The 20,256-nt window shown below is 43.2% G+C and overlaps 1 protein-coding gene across 1 annotated transcript in view; it reads right to left on the bottom strand.

Moving 5' to 3' along the window:
* LOC107389069 (neural-cadherin) overlaps positions 1 to 20,256 on the bottom strand; it is a 151,298-nt gene that overhangs the window by 40,888 nt on the left and 90,154 nt on the right. Inside the window, exons 13-22 of the mRNA XM_070550452.1 lie at positions 16,444 to 16,693; positions 15,910 to 16,037; positions 15,327 to 15,513; positions 11,308 to 11,451; positions 9,691 to 9,974; positions 7,550 to 9,158; positions 6,442 to 6,535; positions 5,488 to 5,672; positions 4,277 to 4,506; positions 3,568 to 3,845 (exon numbers count right to left, since the gene is read on the bottom strand). Of these exons, the coding sequence (XP_070406553.1) occupies positions 3,568 to 3,845; positions 4,277 to 4,506; positions 5,488 to 5,672; positions 6,442 to 6,535; positions 7,550 to 9,158; positions 9,691 to 9,974; positions 11,308 to 11,451; positions 15,327 to 15,513; positions 15,910 to 16,037; positions 16,444 to 16,693 (3,389 nt within the window). The remainder of the gene's footprint in view (positions 1 to 3,567; positions 3,846 to 4,276; positions 4,507 to 5,487; positions 5,673 to 6,441; positions 6,536 to 7,549; positions 9,159 to 9,690; positions 9,975 to 11,307; positions 11,452 to 15,326; positions 15,514 to 15,909; positions 16,038 to 16,443; positions 16,694 to 20,256) is intronic.

Raw genomic sequence — 20,256 nt, 5'->3', positions numbered from 1 at the left:
CCCAGAAGTCAGTCCCACATCCAGGGCCGTATCAAGGCATTTGGGGACCAAGGCAAATATAGGCTTGGAGCCCCCACCACCTCACTCCCTGCTCAGTTAATCTAAGATGGCAGCGTGCTGAGAGTATGATTGCTGTTGCTTTTATTTAATAAACAATCATTTTAAAGCACTGTTATTATATCTGACTGTTTATAACAGCAATCCTAGCTCAGACACCACATCACTTTCCACATATATGTCATGAGCTCACTGAGCGTCACATTACCAGATTCATATTGAAGTTGTTTTGGTGAAAGTAACTTAGAGTAATGCAAAAGTAGTGTAATGCCTTACATTTTAAAATCAGTAATATTGCAATGTAATGAATTACTTTTAAATGAGGGTAACAAGTAATAAATAAAGCATTACAGTTTTGAAGTAACTTGCCCAACACTGATAATGAAATGCTTCATTAATCTGTGCTCAATGATTGAAGTGTGAAATTAATGTTATGTCTATAATGATTGCGATGTGGTTCCGCATGTTTATATGGCGAGGTCATAACATCTGCATTCACACAATAACAAGTACGGTTACGTTCAACTCTGACACATAAATGGCCTTTTACTCAGAACATCCGGTATCAAGGAAGGGTGTTTCTGAGTTGTCTTGGTAACATCTCTCAAACCTGTCAGCCTTTGATTGGCCGTGCAAATCATAATATCAAAACCTTAAAACTGGATCACCCTGGGTGACTCGGCAGTTCTAGAGAAAGGTTCACACCGGCCCTCTGAAGCACACCTCTTTAACCATCAGATTCTGACACGTCGTCAAAACCTTTTTGCACCTGTGAAGCTGATAAGCAACAGTTCCTGCAGAACAAAGCTAATATTGTTGGACTCCTTAAAGAGTCCCAGATGCGCGGTTCCATCCAGCTGTTGTGACCCGAGACATCTCTGGACTGAAGAGTCGGCACCACTGTATTCTACAGCCCTCCGGTGCCAGAGGTCAGCCGACCCCTGTGACCTTCGGATACACCACGAGGGTCTCCAAAACGGGTGAAGTAGACATGACGGATTGCATCTGATGTGTCTTTGATAAGAACTTCATAGTTTATGCAAACCAAATTCTTTTACATCCAGAACTCAGCTTTCCTAGATAAGGAAGTTCTGACTAACACCGCATTGACACATAGGTTTATACATCACATTTAATTCCATCCACTCACAGTAAATGCTTAGTTAGCTAGTCATGTTTTAATTGTTTGTAAAATAAATTCTTACTTTTATAAACCTGACTGTTTTCTGAATCAAAACAAAGTGTTTACAATTACTTAATAAAGCAACAATCCTAGAATCTTCTGATGAATACAATAAAGACCAAACAGGGTTGATATTTTATATTTAAATAGAGTATCACAGCTAACTGGTCATAAGTAGAGGTAATATATATCTTGAGCTCTTAAAGCACTCAATTTACCGAATGCTACACTTATAAGAGGAAGTCCAAATCAGAAAGGCCAGGGCTGCTTATTCCCATTCTGACTGACAATATCTGATTAGCTCCTACTTGAGGTTTCCTATTAAGCTCCTTCAACAGTACAAAACATAAATTGGATTCTTCATGTCTAGAAATGCATTAAAATTAGTGCACATATGGCCTGTTTCTGGACATTTCTCTTGCAAAAGACAACAATTTCTCACTTTTTAAAAAGATAATTTAAAAAAATCTGCTCTGACACTTGGTTTTGCACAAACTTGCATTTTTGTGTAAGTGGCATTAAATAAGATTTTTGAGAAGTTGTGAGCATTCAGTAGTGGGAAGTAGATTTAAATAATCCGTTTGCCCTATATTTATTTAATCTGGGCATTAGTGTGTGCATGAAATAAACTGCATGGAGAGAGCTAAAAAATGAAAATGACGACCAGTAAAATGACTTCAGACTTTTAATAATTGCTTAAGGTGAATATTCTGTACTATAGACTAAAATCTTGACTAAAAATAATCAACCAGCACAATCAACATCATCTATATTTCAGTCTAAATGTTGATTCCAAAGATCACAAAACAGTCTGCAGAAAGAAACCATCACAAATATCGCGCCTGCTTTGCAAGCTTGCTTCTATTTTCTCAAGACTTCCCTACGAGGCACTTCCAATCATGCTGAAGGCTACATTCATGTGCATCTTGGGAAGGTGTTTTTGTAAAGATGACATTTGTTTCACATCCATGTTTTTTCCAATTTTGACCCCAACTGGTTTTGTGGTCCAGTCATATTTTCTCCCATGATTATATTTTCAAGGGTAAACACTCATGAAACACATTTTTACTTGAGCCATGTTGTAGCAGCTTGTTCTGGCTTTTATAGCTGCTGTCTGTTAACGTTTATTTCATTTTATTTTTTGTGGTTTGCTGACTGATCATCTAGAATATTAAGTTTCCGTCGATTTCAGCACATTTAAACTAACGTCTAATTTTGGACAGGAAAGAAGGAGTTTTTATAGAATCTATTTAGATTCTAGTCTACATTAAATCAATTAGCTATAGAAGTCTAATTAGATTCTAATGCAATGATCTGGTATGAGGTGAGAGCAGAACAGCAACAGGGTTGGAAACAAAATAACAACAGTGTGGTGATAATATGATCTAAGAACCAAGGAGCAGAAGAACGAGCCACTGATCAAGAAGCTTGATTATTTGTATTTTTTTTATGGAAATCAAGTGAGGTGGTTAGCAAATGCAACACGGGTAGGGAGATGAGCAACCAAGAGGAGGTAAGGCAAGCAATGGAGTGATCTTCTGGGCTTTACAGAACCGCTATGAAAACGATTTTAAAGACAAATCTAGTGGTGAGGAAAGTTTATAATCCTGAGTTTATTGAATCACTATTGTCAAAAGATGAGAAACCTTGGTCAATTGAACACAGACCATAATATACAATCTAGTTCAGTACACACTGCAGAGGGATTTTTTCTGTGTGTTTCATCGGCAGTGGCGTGTCCAGATCTTTTAAACTGGGGTGGCCCAGGTGAGGCACAACTTGGGTGGCACCAATGGTTATGCTTTTTTTGTTTTGTTTTACCCCCAAGACTTTTGTGGACAATGAAAAGCCTATTTGAAGGTAAATTAGTGTGATGGCAACTGGGGTGGCCAATCAGATTCCAAGGGTGGCATGTGCCACCCCGGGCCACTCCCTGGACATGCCCCTGTTCATCGGAGAGTCTCAATGTCCCTGTTTTGGAATTCTGCTGTGGTGTTCAAGGTGTGTTTTCAGCTAAAGATGGGAAATAAAATGCAATGTGTTTTACTCGCTTAATGAATAAAAATAGTAAAGAATCATGATTTCAATACTAACCAAAATAAACATGATTACCATGTATTTCCCTATAGTCTAGCAGCCCTACCAGCTAATGCATTTTATAAATAACAGCTCACATACCACACCGACAGACCTCACGACAAATGGATTCAAGCGTGTAGGAAATGTATTTTTAATTTTCAACTTCCAATTCTGAAAATTAACTCACGCATCTTCATTTTATTTTGATAGGGACATAGTTTACAGGGCAAGAGCCACATGCATCTCACCTGTATCCGTTCTGTGTGTCGATGCATGTCCCACCATTAAGGCAGGGGTCGCTGGGATAAGAGGAGCAGGATTGGTGGGCCATTTCTCTGGCGGCACAGCCACACACAGCCGCGGATGTCACTTTCGCCGAGACCAGGGATAGAGCACCAGAGTCTATCAAGCTGGGTGAGTCGCTGATGCTTAACTGTGTGTAGCAGCCTCCGGATGTCTTGCAGTCAGCACGCACACACTCGTCTACCTGCACCTGGCTCACGTTCGCTCGCAGGAGTGACTGCAGCTGCAGAGTCCGAAAAGAAAGAGGAAATTACAATAATTTCTGTTTAAAAAAACAGGAATTAATACGTGCAGTTTTGTGCCATGTACAAGACAATGACATACTGCTTTCAGAAGAACAAAATACCTTTACACGAAATGCAACAGAAGAAGAAACAGCGTCAGCGTAATTGTTAAAGTGGCAAGATAATCACATTGATTTGGATTGAAAGCGTGGAAAAAAGAAAGCGAGTTACAGATGGAGGAAAGGAACTGACAACAAGTGAATGGGAGACAAATAGACATGACAGGGTCAGGCGGTAACCTGACAGAAATTTGGTGTGAGAATAAAAGGCCAGATAAAGAGCCCCGTTATCTCTTTTCCTCAAGCTCCCAGGTTTATCACGTGATTTATGAACACAGATCTCTATCGGTCTGACAGGATGGTATACATACCTTCCTTTTATGTGCCGCGAGAACACTGTGCAGCTTTTCTGGCCGCAAGTAGCCATTATCAGTCAAGACATGGAAATAGATGTCTACTGTTTTCTCCTCTCTGTCTGCTACGCTGAAAACGTTGATGCTTCCTGGTCTGACGGACAGGGTTTCAGACAGGAAGTCCCAGAACGCCTGCAGCCGACTCTTCCCCTCGACGTTGGAGTCGATAAACTCTCTCGCTGTAATGCCTTTCGGGAGACAAAGAAAGTGGAGGCTCATGACATAAGAACTACCGACTCGTCAATGACAACTACAGAGTTGATCAAAGTCTATGAAGTTCCTGATTCCATTAGCACAAGAGGTAGCCTAACATCTCCCTGTATTGATCCGTTTCATCCCTGAGCTATCCATGAGGTGAAGGAGTCTTGATGCAGCCCAGTAAAATCACTAGTTTCCTTGCTGGCATTAAGTTAGATTCTTGACAAACTGTCTCTTGCAAAATAATTTAACAACAGCAAAAATCCATCACATTTGGGGGTGGAACCTCCCAGGAATATCTGGAAAATGCAAGCAGTCATCTTTAATCCCTGAAATTTGATAACAAGTTGGAGTCAGAGGCATCCATAACAGCCTTTGACTTCGTTCACCGAATGGCTTTTTAAATGTCAAGGACTTTACCTGACACTTCCAAATTGACCTTTATAACTCCGATTTGATCTTAGAGACTGTCAGAAAAATGAATACGCAACCAGAAACCCCAAGGGTGTGGAGGAATGAAGAAGAGAAGAATAGAAAACAAGACGGTTCTGAACAAACACTGTAAATGGTTAGAAATGTTAAACAATGCACGTATGAGAAAAATGGCTCGACAGCCTGTTATTTAGGTGTTAACTGGATTGACAACTTGATAATCAGTAAATGAAAAGTACCAATTTATTCATGCCTGTGAAAGATGCTGTCATTTCCAAAATCAGTGTCAAAACAGAATTTACCAGAGTCAACAAAGAGCTGGCTTTGTGTTGCTTTTGATTTTTTTCCTGGATGGTGACTGAGACTGGGAAAGACACAAGCCTTTTGTATTCACTATTTTCCCAGACTTGTACATCTGGGGTCATGCAGTAGCAGAACAAGTGCATCTTCCATCTACTTGTTGAGCTATCAACACTAATTTATCCAAAAGTAAAATCTAATTTATGCGGTGAGGTGCGCCGTGTTCCTGCAGCCGTTACCTGTCAAACGCAGCGAGGCGGACGACATGAAGGCCTTTTCTTCCAGCTCCCTGATGTGAACCCTGACTCCTGAGATCACATCCGGCCACACCCCATCAGACACACCTACTCTCAACCAGTAGCTGCCTGCTGGAGTGTTCTGTCGGAAAGTCAGCACTCCTGAGCTCTGATTCAGACTGAAGTATCTGAGAGAAACAGAGGCGAGTAGAAGAGTAATACTTCAGCGTAAGATGACAGAGAACAAAAACAAAGGATAAGTGTTTTGTTTTGTGTAGTTGTTTCTGAGCTTATTGGCAGAAACACAAATAGAAAAGTGAACAATGATACCTGGTTTTCCTCCAACAAACACTCAATTCACAATCTGTGCAAAACGACATAAAAGGTCCACGAAGTAAAAAATAGCTGAAGTATTTGACTCAAAAAGCTTCTAAAACGACTTGATAGTTGTCATAGCAACTGTCAGAATTTGCTGTGTGAATAAAACAAATATGCAATTGGTATTTCTAATCTGATCTTAAAAGGGGGAATACTGAACAGCGGCACAAGGTCCCTGATGGACTCGGAATGTGGTTGTATAGGCGGCTTTATCTTGGGAACGTGATGCAGGCTGATCAAGATTTCTTAGTTTGATTGAATGTGATTGTCGTTTCCAGAATAACAATCACCGAAGATGACAACGATTAAAACCTTAATGGAGATGTGGGCTGTATTAGAGACCAGGGAGTTGCACTTACGATTGTGAGAAATACCAGGTTGGCTTGCTTAAAATGAAATGATGTCATTCAGAGAAGCTTTACTGGAGAATGCAAGCACACGGCTGATTTCACAAGCCCTTTAATTTGTTCATTTAACATTTCTGGTCAGTCTTTGGCATGCATACATTTGCTACACGTACAGAGATCAGCACAATAAAAAGAGAAAACCATTTTGGCGCATTTAGTGAAGAGCTCTTACTTGGCTGCACTTGTCTCCAGACTGTAGGTCTTGCTGTCCCAGTCGTCGGGATCTGGGGCATATACCTTTCCTAGAGCTGCATATCCCATCCTTCCTGTTCAAGGTAAACACACACACACACACACACACACACACACACACACACACACACACACACACACACACACACACACACACACACACACCGACACACACATCGATTCAGTCTGGACAGAATCTGCTGATGCCAACACTTATCTTTCCGTCCCTCTCTTCTCCTTATCTTGCATTCTTGTGTTCTGTTCTACTTATTATGCTCATAACTGTGGAGTCCCACTGCTGGAATGAAAAGACTCTCTGTGCTCCACTTCAGAGAGCGCGGGGTTTAAGGAAGCAAGGCTATCTCACTATGGATTATGTTATTATCGACCTGCAGCGCCAGAGTACTGCAGCTGGGTAAACAATGGCAGCTCGGATGAGTCACGGCATCCCCACTTCCAACAATTACCAAAAGTGCTATGTTGCTTTGTGTGGAATCAAAACACTAACAAGCCAACATACCTAATCAACCTACCTGGAGGGGGAAAACACAAACAGACAAAATAGGAATGATGATCCTACAATAAAATGACGTTCCTTTGAGCTTTGGGCTTGGGGGTTGGAATCTGCTCAAGGCTTGAGAAGAAATTCTACATCATTATCGTAACAAAAAACAGTATAAAAGTCAGAGCGATTATGGATTCCAGATGACACTGAGGAGGTTCAGCAGTGTGAACTTTCCCCTTCAATCTGTAGCCTCAGCTCTCCCCCCCCACCCCCTACCCCACCCCTTCTTCAGCCAAGAAGAAGTAGAAGAAGAAGAAAATATCATTTCTATAGCGCCTCTCAAGATGAAAATCACGAGGCGCTTCACAAAAACAAAAAAAAGTTAAAATATAAAAAAGCATTTAGAAAATGTTTAAAAATAGATTTTAAAATGAGCAAAAATAGGCAATTGGGATTTAAAAGAAAAAATGTTAAGAAAGAGAGAGAGAGTGAATAGGAAAGAGGGAAATCAGTGCCTGCAGTGCAACGCTCCGTGACAAAAACAAGAACCAGGGAATGAACTGCGGATAAGGAAGCAACTCACCCTTGCGGCTATGCACGTAGATATCTTTCTCTCCTGCCTGATGGGCGTTATCGTTATGATCACCAATAGTGATGGTGAGCGTGTTTGTGGCTGTTATCGGCGGGTCGCCGCTGTCAGTCATGATCACCGGCAGGCGGAACACGCTCTGCCTTTCCCTGTCGAACCTGCGTAGCGTGGTGAGAGTGGCAGAGCAGTTCCCGTGGTCCTGAAGGTGGAAGTCGGTGGAATACACAGAGGGTAGGGAGAGGAAAATAGGCGGCCCATGCTCTGGGGAGTCTCTGTCCACGACATGCAGGAGAGTTGAGCTTCTGTTGAGCCAGACTACCTGAGGTGCTGGACTGTTCTCCCACAGCACAGGCGTGTAGTGTGCATCCAGCTCAGGCCCGTTATCGTTCACATCAAGCAGGGGCAAGCTGACCGTAACACTGCCAGTCAGCGCTGGTTTACCACGGTCTGTTGCTATGACAACCAGCTCATAACTTGCCACAGTCTCCCTATCCAGTGGCTTGGTGACAGTGACTACACCTGCACGATTGATTGTGAAATGTTCATAGGGGTCTGAGTTGGGCAGGACACTGTAGAAAACATCCCCATTCAGACCTGAGTCAGTGTCAGTGGCTGTGACCTGAAATATGCTGGCTCCAACAGCGACGTCCTCAGGCAAAGGGGAGAGCAAATGAGAGACTGGACCAAACACAGGGGCATTATCATTGTCGTCCTCTACGAGAATCACACAGTGGATAGTGCTGGAAAAGTCGGAGTCCTCCACTTTGATAGTGATGTTAAACCTCTGCTCCCCCGGCTGCTCAAAATCCAGCTTTGTCTTCAGTCTCAGGGTGCCTTTTTGCTCCAGTCTGTTGCTGACCATGTAGAACCGTTGCTCTGGATCTCCTGCCACCACACTGAACGTCAGCTGCCCGTACACGTCGTCATCAGGGTCCACGGCATAAAGCTCCAGCAGTGAAGCGTCCTCACGGGTGCTCTCAGGAACACGGGCACCACACCAGTCCTCTCTAAACTTTGGCTCATGGTCGTTGATGTCCGATACCATAATGGTGACAGTGGCTGTCCCCATCATGCCTCCGCCATCTCTGGCTTCTACTACCACATGGTGGCTATCAGCAAACTCCCGGTCCAGACCCTCCGCTGCCACAGACACAGTGCCAGTACTGGAATCGATAGCGAAAAGTTCCTCGTTGTTAGAATTATGTGCATTCTCTGTAATCCGGTATGTGAGGATGGCGTTTTGACCCACGGCTGCGTCGTCCAGATCAACCGCTGTCATTTCCACAACAATTGTTCCCGGAGGAGAATTCTCCACCACGTTACTGTGGCAATTATCAGGTGCACACAAGAAGGTTGGGGCGTTGTCATTGATGTCCCACACGTTGATAATAACATCCGTAAAGCCAGTAAGTCCTTCGCCTTCTTCGTCCGTTGCCATGACAACAAAGCGCCACACGGCTCGGTCTTCCCGGTCCATGGTGCGCTGAGCATACATCTCCCCTGTGATGTCGTTGATCATAAAATGTGACTCTGCTCCTTGGCCATGAATGGAGTAACGGATGGCACCCTGGTCCGCATCTTTGTCCGGGTCGGTGGCTGTCACCTGCAGAGATAAAGACAAGTTTCTAAGAAAATGGATATTCTTTTACTCAGTCAACCGCAAATTAGGGGCTGCTCTTATCTCCTTTCAGCCATCGTCCACTCGTCTTTGCTTTGGACTGTTTTTTTTTTTAGACAGCCCATTTAAGTTTTTTTTTTCACTTTTTCTGACCTGCTTAATTAAAGCAATGAGCTGTGATCAGGCATGTCTCTTACATCTGGTCTGAGTGGATGTGACAGTTCTACTGCAGAATGTCTCCACACACAACATTCATCCTCGCTGCCTCTCTAACTTAAAGGGAATTAAATAACTTGCCAAGCTATGGTAAAACACCAACAGTAGATAAACTGAAATGACATGCCAGGATAAGGAATTGCAATAATTACTCAGCTGCCACATAAACCTACACCGAGAGCAAAGTTTGGAAGGGTGCTCATTATAAAAAGGGACGATAATTGCAAATATATAGATTACTGTAATTACTAAAGAGTACACAGTTGCAAAGCTTTATGCAGGAAGCCTGTGAGCCACTCACCTGTAACACAAACACAGGCGATCCATCAAGTTCCTCCGTGACTGATCCATAGTACTCATTCATGGAAAACAGCGGTGCCTCGTCGTTCTTGTTAACCACCGTGACCACAACAGCAGCATAGTCCTCCCACTTGCCGTCTGAAGCTAGAACCAGTAGCTTGTACCTCTTTTGCTGCTCATAGTCCAGTGACTGTGCAATGAAAATTGTCCCAACTTCTGGCTCAATGTCAAAAGCACCACCTTTGTTACCAGACGTTATCTGGTAGCGCAGCTTTGCATTGGCACCTATATGGAAAATAATTACAAAATGCAAAGTGGTGGAAAGTGTTCACATTGTACTGCAAGCTGCTGCTTTTACTTTCAATGGTTTGAACCATGCATGCTTAAATCATTGTTTTATTTTTGTTTTCTTTGCACTGCTGCAGAGGGGTCCAACCATCAGGGTATAACACCTCATTTCCTCCAAGACTCGAGGATTAGTAGATGTTCATGTAACCCTTTCTTGTTGTGATTACTTCATTAAATGGAAACTTTGTACTCTGTCTCCTCAGCTTTAATCAGATACTAATTAAAAAAAGGGTGCTGAAAAAGTAATGAGTAAAAGGTAGCATAATGCAGTCGGATAGTGCCCTTTAGGGAATTACCGTGAGGCTCGGGTGAGGTTGGTTGGGGGTGTAAAAAAGAAGTCAATATTGGAACTGATCTACTTTGTCTCTGTGGAGACCATCCGATCTAATGTTATAACACTGGAATAGATGAGATTATCCTGTAGAACATATAGTTTTTGCTTTCAATCTTCATGTAGGGTTAAAGAAGAGACAATCCCACGTTAATACATTAATCTGCACTATTAGCACAGCCTCATTGAAAAAGTGCTCCCAGCCTCCCGCGGGGCTCGTGCATGTTTACATCAGTCAGACTTGGGTGGAGCTCTTAAATAAGACAGATTGGACGCAGCTTTTTTTTTTTTGGCGTTAGTGCAAATAGTATTGTAACTCTGATGTTGGGGGTTGGTTTTGCTCCACAGCTATTTATCATTAGTGATGTAGCCCGGCCTAAGCTGCACCCCCGCTCGCCATAAACGCTTGATTAACGGCCCTAAATATTCCCGATAAACGGATCTTAGGCTGCAGTCTGGAGGATGAGCAACTGCTTTATTGCTTTAATCCCACCCACCTACTGTGCGGGAGCATGTCACTCTTTTTAGAACATATGTGCTGCAGTGCATTACCAAGCACTTAACTGACTACTAAATCTAGTACAGCGCTTGATTTTAGTAGGATGTTTTACTGCAAAGCACGGGCCAGATTGGAAAAGTCTAGCTCCAGGGTGACTTTATGCAGACTGCTACAAACGAAGACCATCCTGCAAAAACAAAAAGCTTCCTATTTGGCACGCAGTTCAAACAGGAAACTGACTGGTATGCTGCCAAAACAAATCTGTTATTCCAATGGAGAAAAAAAAAGCCTGTGCTGGTAAATATAAAAAATTGTACAAGTTTCTGTAAACCTTTAGAGAGTTTCACGTTGGTTTCGTTAGCTTCGATGACATTTAGTTCTAGGGAATGGCATCAGTAAAATCTGGGAAGCTCACCAGTCCGTTGCTTCATCAAGCTTACCTTCATCCCCATCGTTAGCGCTAACGGTGACAATGGCCAGGCCCACGTCTGCGTTCTCGTCGACACAAACTTCATACAGCCGCTGAGCAAAGACAGGCTTGTTGTCATTGACATCGCTGATGAAAACCCTCACATATGCTGTGTCTGCAGGAATGACAGAGTGGAAAAAGATTAAAAGAAGAGGCACACTAACATACTGGCATCCCAGCCAGCTAGCACCCTGTGTGAGTTATTCCTTCTTTTATTTAATTTCACAATTAACCATTTCACTTTAAAACCAAAAAATGCAATTCAACGTGATCCACCTTAATAATAAAACTATAATGCAATACGTTTTCGGATAATGTTTTATTACTGGTGACATTACAATAACAATATCTGAGTTAAATAAACTCCCTCAGCCACCTGCTTTTGCAGCGGAGAGATACAGAAACTCTGAAGGGATGGTTAAATATTCATAAGATGACAAATGTTTGTGTCTTATCTTGGTCCTTTTCATTACAACCTTTATTTCTTTAGTTAGAAAGAGTAAATTATCTGCTCTGAGAATACATTGGTGACATGTTAATTTGGAGCTGCTGCAGTAAAGGATGACGGTGGAATGTGGCTTTATTTCCTTGGCTGGTGCGTTTCTTTTTTTCTTCTTTTTTCATTTCTCTCCTCCTTTTGTTGTATCCCAAGGGTGACAGAGAGATAGGCAATGTTTGCAGTGCAGATGAGCCCCTTCTGGATGTGGACGACATTAGACACAGCTAAGACTCATTGTAAATGCTAAGCAGCCCTGGCAACCCTGGAGAGGAGGCTTTGCCGCTCCAAAACATCACCTGCTGCACCTAATACCAGCTTCGCAAATACAGGCAAAAGACCCACTTCTGAATACAAATGTCACATTACATCATGCCAGACACAGACAGGGATTTTTCGACTGCCAAAATGTCATATACAGAACGTTGTAAACAGACATGGGCGGTACAGGTAAAATATTGAACAGTGAAAATATACTGGTTCAAAAAGGGGCTGTCAATGGCAACAGCAACAAAAATGCCAATACATCTGCAAGCTGGTTTCACGTGCAAGGCTGCCTGGTCATGGCAGTGGAATAAATCGAATTTGAAATCCCTTTTTCAAAGTCAACTCCAAGGTGTGAATGTAAACCAATGCAATCTGTTTAAAAGGCAGGTCACAGAGGCATCACCCTTCATAGTTTCCATGTATTCATCTAGCTGGCTATGTATTATTTATAAATACACAACAATATGTTGAAGTTATTTCTAGTGGTATCCACACTATTTACATTCCACCCACCCCATTTAAAATTATTTCCTCATTGCTTAGCTTTAATGTTGTTTGTCTGGGGTGAATGCATGGGCTAGTAGGTTGTAAATGAAATGCCCAACACTTCTGAGAGAGGTGACTGAGTCTGACAAATGGTTTGACTTTTTAAAAAGGCATGCAATGAACTCTGGTGGTGCAGCACTGAGCTTCAAGCAATGAGATGTCAAATTATCTGCTTAACATTTTCAAGCTTTATGCAAATCGGAAACATTCAAGCACATACCCGCACCCATTAAAAACTCCAGACAAAGCTTTAAAAAAATACTAAAGTCGAGTAAAACTACTACAACATGGCTTACTTCTTTCTGCATATGCGTTCAAAGATACGTTTTGGTGATCTTATTTTAAGAAGGGGCACATTTCTTAAAGACAGCAGAGCTTTGGTTAAAATCTTTCAGCTGAATGTGTTTGTTCAGTCAAGGGGAGCCAGCGTTGGTATTCTGTTTCAGGAAAGGAGAGCGTGGTCCAAAAATCTATTATGTCAATGCCCGGTGGCACCTGTAAAAAGCATCCAGGGTCATGTGACCTCTCATGTTCCAAAGCACCCCTGTGGGGTGGCACCATAACACCAAATAAGGGTTAGCATCACTCACTTATACTATTGCAAAAAATGATAATAATAATAATAAAACAAAAGAGAAGAAAGAAAATTAAATCTACATCTAAGCCTTTGCAATTCAAAGTTAATTGGAAATAAAATACAGCATATAACATGTTGTCAGACAGGAGCATAAACTCCCATCAGCCTCAGCATGCCACGTAACCCTACTCATCCCCTTGATACTCCGTTATCGATTCATCTAACCCATGCCGCAAATTCAGAGCGTCATCGCTCATCAAGCCGTCACTCATTCGACCGGTAAGTCAGCTATTTACTCTTCTTTTGACGCCCGTTTGTTCTCGTTTCCCTTCGAGAAACGTACCGGCGTTTATAGATTAACTGTGTGTCAGCAGCTCCCAGCTATCTTACAGTGGTGTGAAAAACTATCTGCCCCCTTCCTGATTTCTTATTCTTTTGCATGTTTGTCACACAAAATGTTTCTTTTCACACAGGGCAATGTAGGTTTGGATATATTCTCTCCTAAAATAATAAAAACCATCATTTCAAAACTGTATTTTGTGTTTACTTGTGTTATCTTTGACTAATGGTTAAATGTGTTTGATGATCAGAAACATTTTGTGTGACAAACATGCAAAAGAATAAGAAATCAGGAAGGGGGCAAATAGTTTTTCACACCACTGTATTTCCAGGTTGGGATTAGGGCTTGGCTCACCAACACAACACAAACTCCCAGATCTACCTCAGTTCATTCTGAAATCAAACCAAGCCCCCACAATGCCGGACAGAAATTGAGGTCAATGCGGAAGTGAAATAAATTGCAGTTCCACCCTCATCCGCTGGGGGCTGGTGTCAGAAGCGAGCAAATCTTCATTGACTCCCAAGTTAAAAATACCAATTTCACAGCAGAAATAAACATGTTTACAGCCTGGTACCAAAACATGTCTTTGGTTTAAATGATCTAGTTTACACTCATGACAACTCTGAGGGGGGTGAATTTTTTTCTCACTCTTCTGTGTAAGTGTGTTAAAAGCCTAAAATTCTGTATAATTAATGAGCATCAGACCCACGTGACCACAGAGCTAGCTCCGGGGAAAGGCCTCAGTCTGAGCCTCGGCCTCGCCTGAAAACTGTTCGGTCATTTTCAGTCTCTCAACTTAGACCATTAGTTGTAGCGTTTGTGCGTTCTTTTTTGGATATTTTTTGTGCAATTGTTGGACAAAACGACTTGCTGTGGTATTAATTGCACTAATAGAGCGTCCAAGGAGTCACCACTTCATTTTTTCCGGTAAGTAAAATTATATTTATGTATTTTAGGTCACTGCCGAGCTGAGCTTAGATTTTAACATGTACTGTTTAACCATGAAATTTAAATGTAATAGGGTAAAACCCAGTGCATTTAACACAATGCTGCACTTTAGAAAATGGGTTGAAATAACATGTTGGTGGAGCTGGGTTCCGACTATCGGCTTGTGGAGCTCTCGGGAGACCGATGTTTTCCACCCAGTTCCCCCCTCCCCGCAGCTCGGCACATCTCTGTCTGATCGCGGCTTCTGTCTGCTGCACGGGCTGCCGGCTTGTGGAGCTCTGGGATGAAAACCTTTCCACTCGGTTCTCCCCAGCGGCAGCTCTGCGCATCTCAGATCGCAGCGGCGCTTGTCTGCTGTGCGGCTGCCGGCTTGTGGAGGTCTCGGAGACCTCTGTGTTCCACCCGGTTCTACCCAGCGGTCAGTGCGGCGTATCTCTGACTCAGAAGCTCTGGTGTTGTGCACAGTTAACTCCGGTTGTAGCTAGGTTGCTACCTCCGTTAGCTTAGCTCCCACCTCCGCATTAGCTTTGGGTTAGCTTCAGGTTAGCTTGTAGCTAGTTCGACCGGGTGTCGTCAGTTGATCCCAGCCTTACAGCCCCACCCTCAGCTCCACCTCTCTTCCCTTTTGTGGAATTGTCTGGGCTTGACGGAACCTGTGACACGGTCAAAATGGCGGTGGTGGCCACCTCCCTTTTCCCCTCAAAAACGTGTTATTGGAGCCTATGGAAACCCATTGTCCATATATGTATATGTCGATGAATCAAACCTGACATATATATTTATAACATGCATCATTTAAAGATGTGTAATCCAAACCTGTGTTGGGCTGCTTGTTTTTTCCAGGCCGTGCTGATTCTTTGCCGTCCTCCGACTGAACTTCCAGCAAATAGGAGCTCCGGGCCTCCCTGTCAAACACCGCCTCTGTGTAGATGATCCCAGCTTCCGGGTCAATACGAAAGAAATTGTGGTCGCCGCTGCTGTCACTCAGTAGCGAATAAGTGATCTGTGGAGCACACGTAATATGAAAATGAAGCTACAAGCTGCAGAGACACCAGAAATAAAATAAAATAAAACTTGTAGTCAAAAAGTTGGTGATTCTGCTTCTTTGCAAAACTAAATCAATACATTCCATTCCACCAATACTGACACAATCATAGAGACCGTTGATAACAGCAGCTGAAAGCATCACCTCGACATTTCTTTGACAACAGCGGAGCGAAAACTCCCACACTGGAGGGATTGGGATGTGATGTTACATAATGCTCCTTCTGGGGTGACATGCATGGTTTAGCACAGCAACAGCACAATGGGGATTTAGTTCAAGAGATTTCTGTAAAAACCTCATTATTTTCCTTTTTTTCTCCTTCTGCAACATGAACAAAAACAGATCAACACAAACCTCGCCATTAAGTCCCAGGTCTTTGTCGTGGGCAGACACCTGGAGGACCGAAGTCCCCATCTGAGCCCCTTCTGTTACCGAGGCCTCGTAGATAGAGGACGTGAAAAACGGCACGTTGTCGTTGACATCTAAGAAAATGAGAGAAGTTCAGTTGCAAAAATAACATTGCTTCCAAACTCGCCTTAACATAATTTAGCATCCTGAGTGTGTGCCACTGTGGCAGCAAATTTTAATGTTCTCACAAAAAAAAAACATGAGCCCAAAGGTTCTCCACATACATGAATTTTACATTTACAAACAGCAGCAAAAAGATAATTAGTTTAACAAGTGATGCTTTCAGGAGGAGTGATGTGTTGGTCAAAACAGACACTTCAGAGCTCAAGATCCAATGCAAAGAAATAGAACTGTTTGTTGTCTAAACTTTATAAAATACGTATTAATGACATTTAATCACCGTAGAGTTCAATAAATTAGTATCTTCTAATTGAACAATGATGTTTATCACATCCATAAACAAAGAATTACAGAGTATACCTGTAATATTAACATAAACTCTTGTGAAAGCAGCGAGAGGCACTGCAGCCACGTTCTGCGCCCGGACCTGGAGAGAGAAAAAAGGGGTGGTCTCGTAGTCCAGCGGCTCTGACACCAGGATGGACGCCGAGCCATCCTCACGGTTAGGGGAGAGGTAGAAACGAACTGGCATGTTGGTTTCAGGAACCATTCCGTCTTCGAGGTTGTAGGTCACTCTTGGGTCACCCAGCTGAGAGGTTGCCTTGATTGTCTGGGAAGCAAAGATTTGGATAAAAGCCTCTTTGTCATAATTAGAAAATAACAACAAACAGGAATTGGGACAGGTAAAAAATTAGTTACGAGTCTGTTTTCGCAGACTGTCTCAATCAGTATGATTCCATATCATGTTCTTGATTTCGGGAATTTGTTTGGAAACTATGCTTATTTTCTTGCTTGCGGGAAAAATCAATAGCAATCTTACACCTGTCCATTAATACCCCAGCGGTCGCTGTGGTTTCGCAGCTGCTGTGGTTCAGACTTCAACACTTATAGAACTTTAAGAAAGCATCCAACCTCATTTTAAGAGAGCAGAGTATAAAACAGAAAATACAAAACCGCCAATCAAAACTGCCAACAAACACACACAGTGGTGAACCTGGCAGTGTGATTGGGGATGGAGTTGATTAGCTTTAACACAACAGTTATCCAGCCAGGTAAAAAATAAAGAAAGAAATAAATAAACAGAAGTGTTTCCAAAGTAAGACTGGGAACACAATATCTCTCCAACAGAAGTAAAGTCATTAGCTGGAACCCGATGGAAACCCATTAGCACTATGGATTGGATCATTAGATTCATGATGTGCAATCCATGTCAGCTGACACTGGCCGCAGTGCTGTTTGCCGTGCACCATGCAAAAACATTCTACAGTCTTTGAATCCATTAATTTCACCAGAGTACCTTCTGCCAACAATATTGCACGCCAGCTAATAACAACTAACACCTACATTCGAAGTGCTGATGACATGCGACAAACTCCACTCAGCAAAGAAGCCACATTACCTCCCAGCTAATCATTAGCACTGTCTCAGGCACCTGGTGGCGGTAAGTACTTTTTCGTCCAGCTGTGATAAAATACAAAACCGAGGGATTTCACTACAACTGCGTTGTTATTTCCACCTCTGAGATGCTGAACATTAAAACGCAGGTCTTTTGGGACCCGGGGCTTCTGTACTCACTTAAAAGCTGATTATAAGTAATTGAATCACATCTGTCAGCATCAGTTTAGTATTTCTGTCCACCAATGACATCACCATCCAACTAGCCAACATGCAGCATTCATAAGAAAAAGAGAGTTAACCTGAAGTGGTACATATGGAGTATAGTTTCATTTAAAAGGCTTTTACTTTGGTGAACATGCACACATTACAATACAAATGCTGTTTATGACAAGTGCCACCAAAACGCAGGGGGTAATGATGTTTCCTGTTTGTTTGTGCGTACACATGCAGGGTTGTCATCAAAATGTCACGCCGACCATCAGATGGAGCCCAATAAAACCCTCAGCAAGCAAGCATCGGATGAACTTCTACAACTGATTCACTTTTGGAGTCAACCTGACTCAGGAAAGCCATCACTGCTAATTCAGAGCTTACATGAGGGGTTAGAAGTTGAGCATCTTCCTCATCACACAGTCTGAGTGCTAACAGATCACACAAGATCTTTGCCTCAGTCGTTCACATTTGCAAAACCTCTGATGAACCACCAAACAGAACGAATGAAAAATACTAAAAAGTTATAATTAAACATGCATTTGCAACCAATGAACTTTTACAGTCACTCAAATTTAAGAAGCAGACAAATGTGTTACATTCCAATTTTACAGTTTTTGAGCTGATATCCAGCGTCGAGTCTCATAACTGACCCTGTAGGATTTTGCAATCCTGCACCAGATCACACATAACAAGGTTTTAATGACTGGATCAAAACATAATTCTTAACATGAAATGATCTAGATGACCCATAAGCCTCTTTAAAGCCTTAAAAGTTCAGAGGTTTAACAGATTTATGAAGTTTTTTAGACCAGTTCATTAGAATTTTACTGATTTTTACGGTCGAATGTCAAAGACAGCTCTGAGGTATTACTAACTCCTCCACTGTCTTATCAGGGAACCCCGCTAGAAAAGTTGACCATTGAGCAGGCTTGATGGTTTATCCCTTGATGTCCATGTGGCAGGGGTGAGGAGTGAGCACCACCTCACCCCTGCCATGTGGCCCTCAAGAGATTATTTATTTATTTTTATTTATTTGGCAGACGCTTTTATCCAAAGCAACTTACAATTTATAATCTATAAATAGAGATAAACTAGCAATCGTGCTTAATGGTCAACTTTCCTGGTGGGGTCACCCAAAAATACAGTGGAAGTGTTAAATGGTTTCTACCAGCTGAAAAAATGTTGAACCGCAAATGCTAAGATATTGTGGCAGCCCTGCCACTGATAGGCTGGCAAGGCCGCATTGCACTCTGGGGGAGGGTAAATTGGGGTTGTTTATTCAGTTTGTGGGGTTCTGAGGGTTACTTTGTTCGGGGTTATGTTAGTGTTGTTTGTTTCAGGTTGGAGTTCACTCTGTGTTGTTCTTATCCGGTGCCTGTTGGCACCGTGAGTTAAATGTATGTGTGGAGGGATGAAAAGGGGAGCCATCCGGCTATTTAAAGTGTTCTATGTCTGCTACCTGTCGACTCTTCTTTGCTGCTTCACACACACCCCGCTAGAGGGCGGCGCGATTAAATCCTGCTAAGTGCACGCTGCTCACTCGCCAGACCCATTTCCTCCGCCATGTCGTCAGCGAGCAAGGAGCAACAACAGACCCTGCTAAGGTTGTTGCTGTGAAGGAATGGCCTGTGCCGAGAAGCGTCTCGGAGCTGCGGAGCTTCCTGGGTATGGCCTCCTACTACCGCCGCTTTGTGAAAGGATTTGCTACTGTGGCTAGCCCCCTGCATCGGTTAGTCGAGAAGGGCAGGCGGTTCAAATGGAGTGAGGAGTGCACTGCAGCTTTCCACCAGCTCCAGACGGCGTTGGTTGACGCGCCGGTTCTGGTGTATCCGGACCCCGCCCAACCGTTTATTGTGGATACAGATGCTAGCAACGTGGGGGTGGGAGCCGTGCTCTTCCAAACAGGTGAAGATGGAGAAAGAGTTGTGTCTTATTACAGCCACAGTCTCAATCGGAGTGAGAGGAACTACTGCGTCACCAGGCAGGAGCTGCTAGCGGTGGTTATGGCTGTGAGACACTTCTGGCCATACCTGCTGGGCACCACGTTCAAGCTTCGGACTGATCATGCTAGCCTCACCTGGCTACTGAACTTTAAACGGCTGGGGGGACAGGTAGCTAGGTGGCTGGAGATTCTGCAGGAGTATGACTTTGAGATCCAGCACCCCCCCGGTCGCCAGCATGCTAACGCTGATGCGCTGTCCCGGCGCCCATGTGCAGTGACTGAGTGTCATTACTGTCTCCGCCAGGAAGAGCGTGAACCAGAACCTTTTCCAGCAGCAGCGTGCACCAGGAACCGTCGGCTGCAGCGGCGGAAGCTACCGAGGACCAAGAGTGGGAGTTGTTCTCCATGGAAGAACTAAAAGAACTCTGGCGGAGGTGAGGACCTCGGTTCAGGACGCCCAGGGACCAGAGTGGCCCGTCGTATCCTCGCTTAGGGCTGAATAAAAGAACCTGCACTCACAGTTCGGCAGCTTGGAGCTGCATGGAGATGTGCTGTATCGGTGCTGGCAGGCACCGGGAGGAGGGATGGACCGCTTGCAGCTGCTAGTGCCACGAAACCTT

This window comes from Nothobranchius furzeri, chromosome 4 (assembly GCF_043380555.1).
Source record: "Nothobranchius furzeri strain GRZ-AD chromosome 4, NfurGRZ-RIMD1, whole genome shotgun sequence".
NCBI lineage: Eukaryota > Metazoa > Chordata > Actinopteri > Cyprinodontiformes > Nothobranchiidae > Nothobranchius > Nothobranchius furzeri.
The sequence above is the reverse complement of the archived record's forward strand: the minus strand, read 5'-3'. Positions and strand labels throughout refer to the sequence as shown.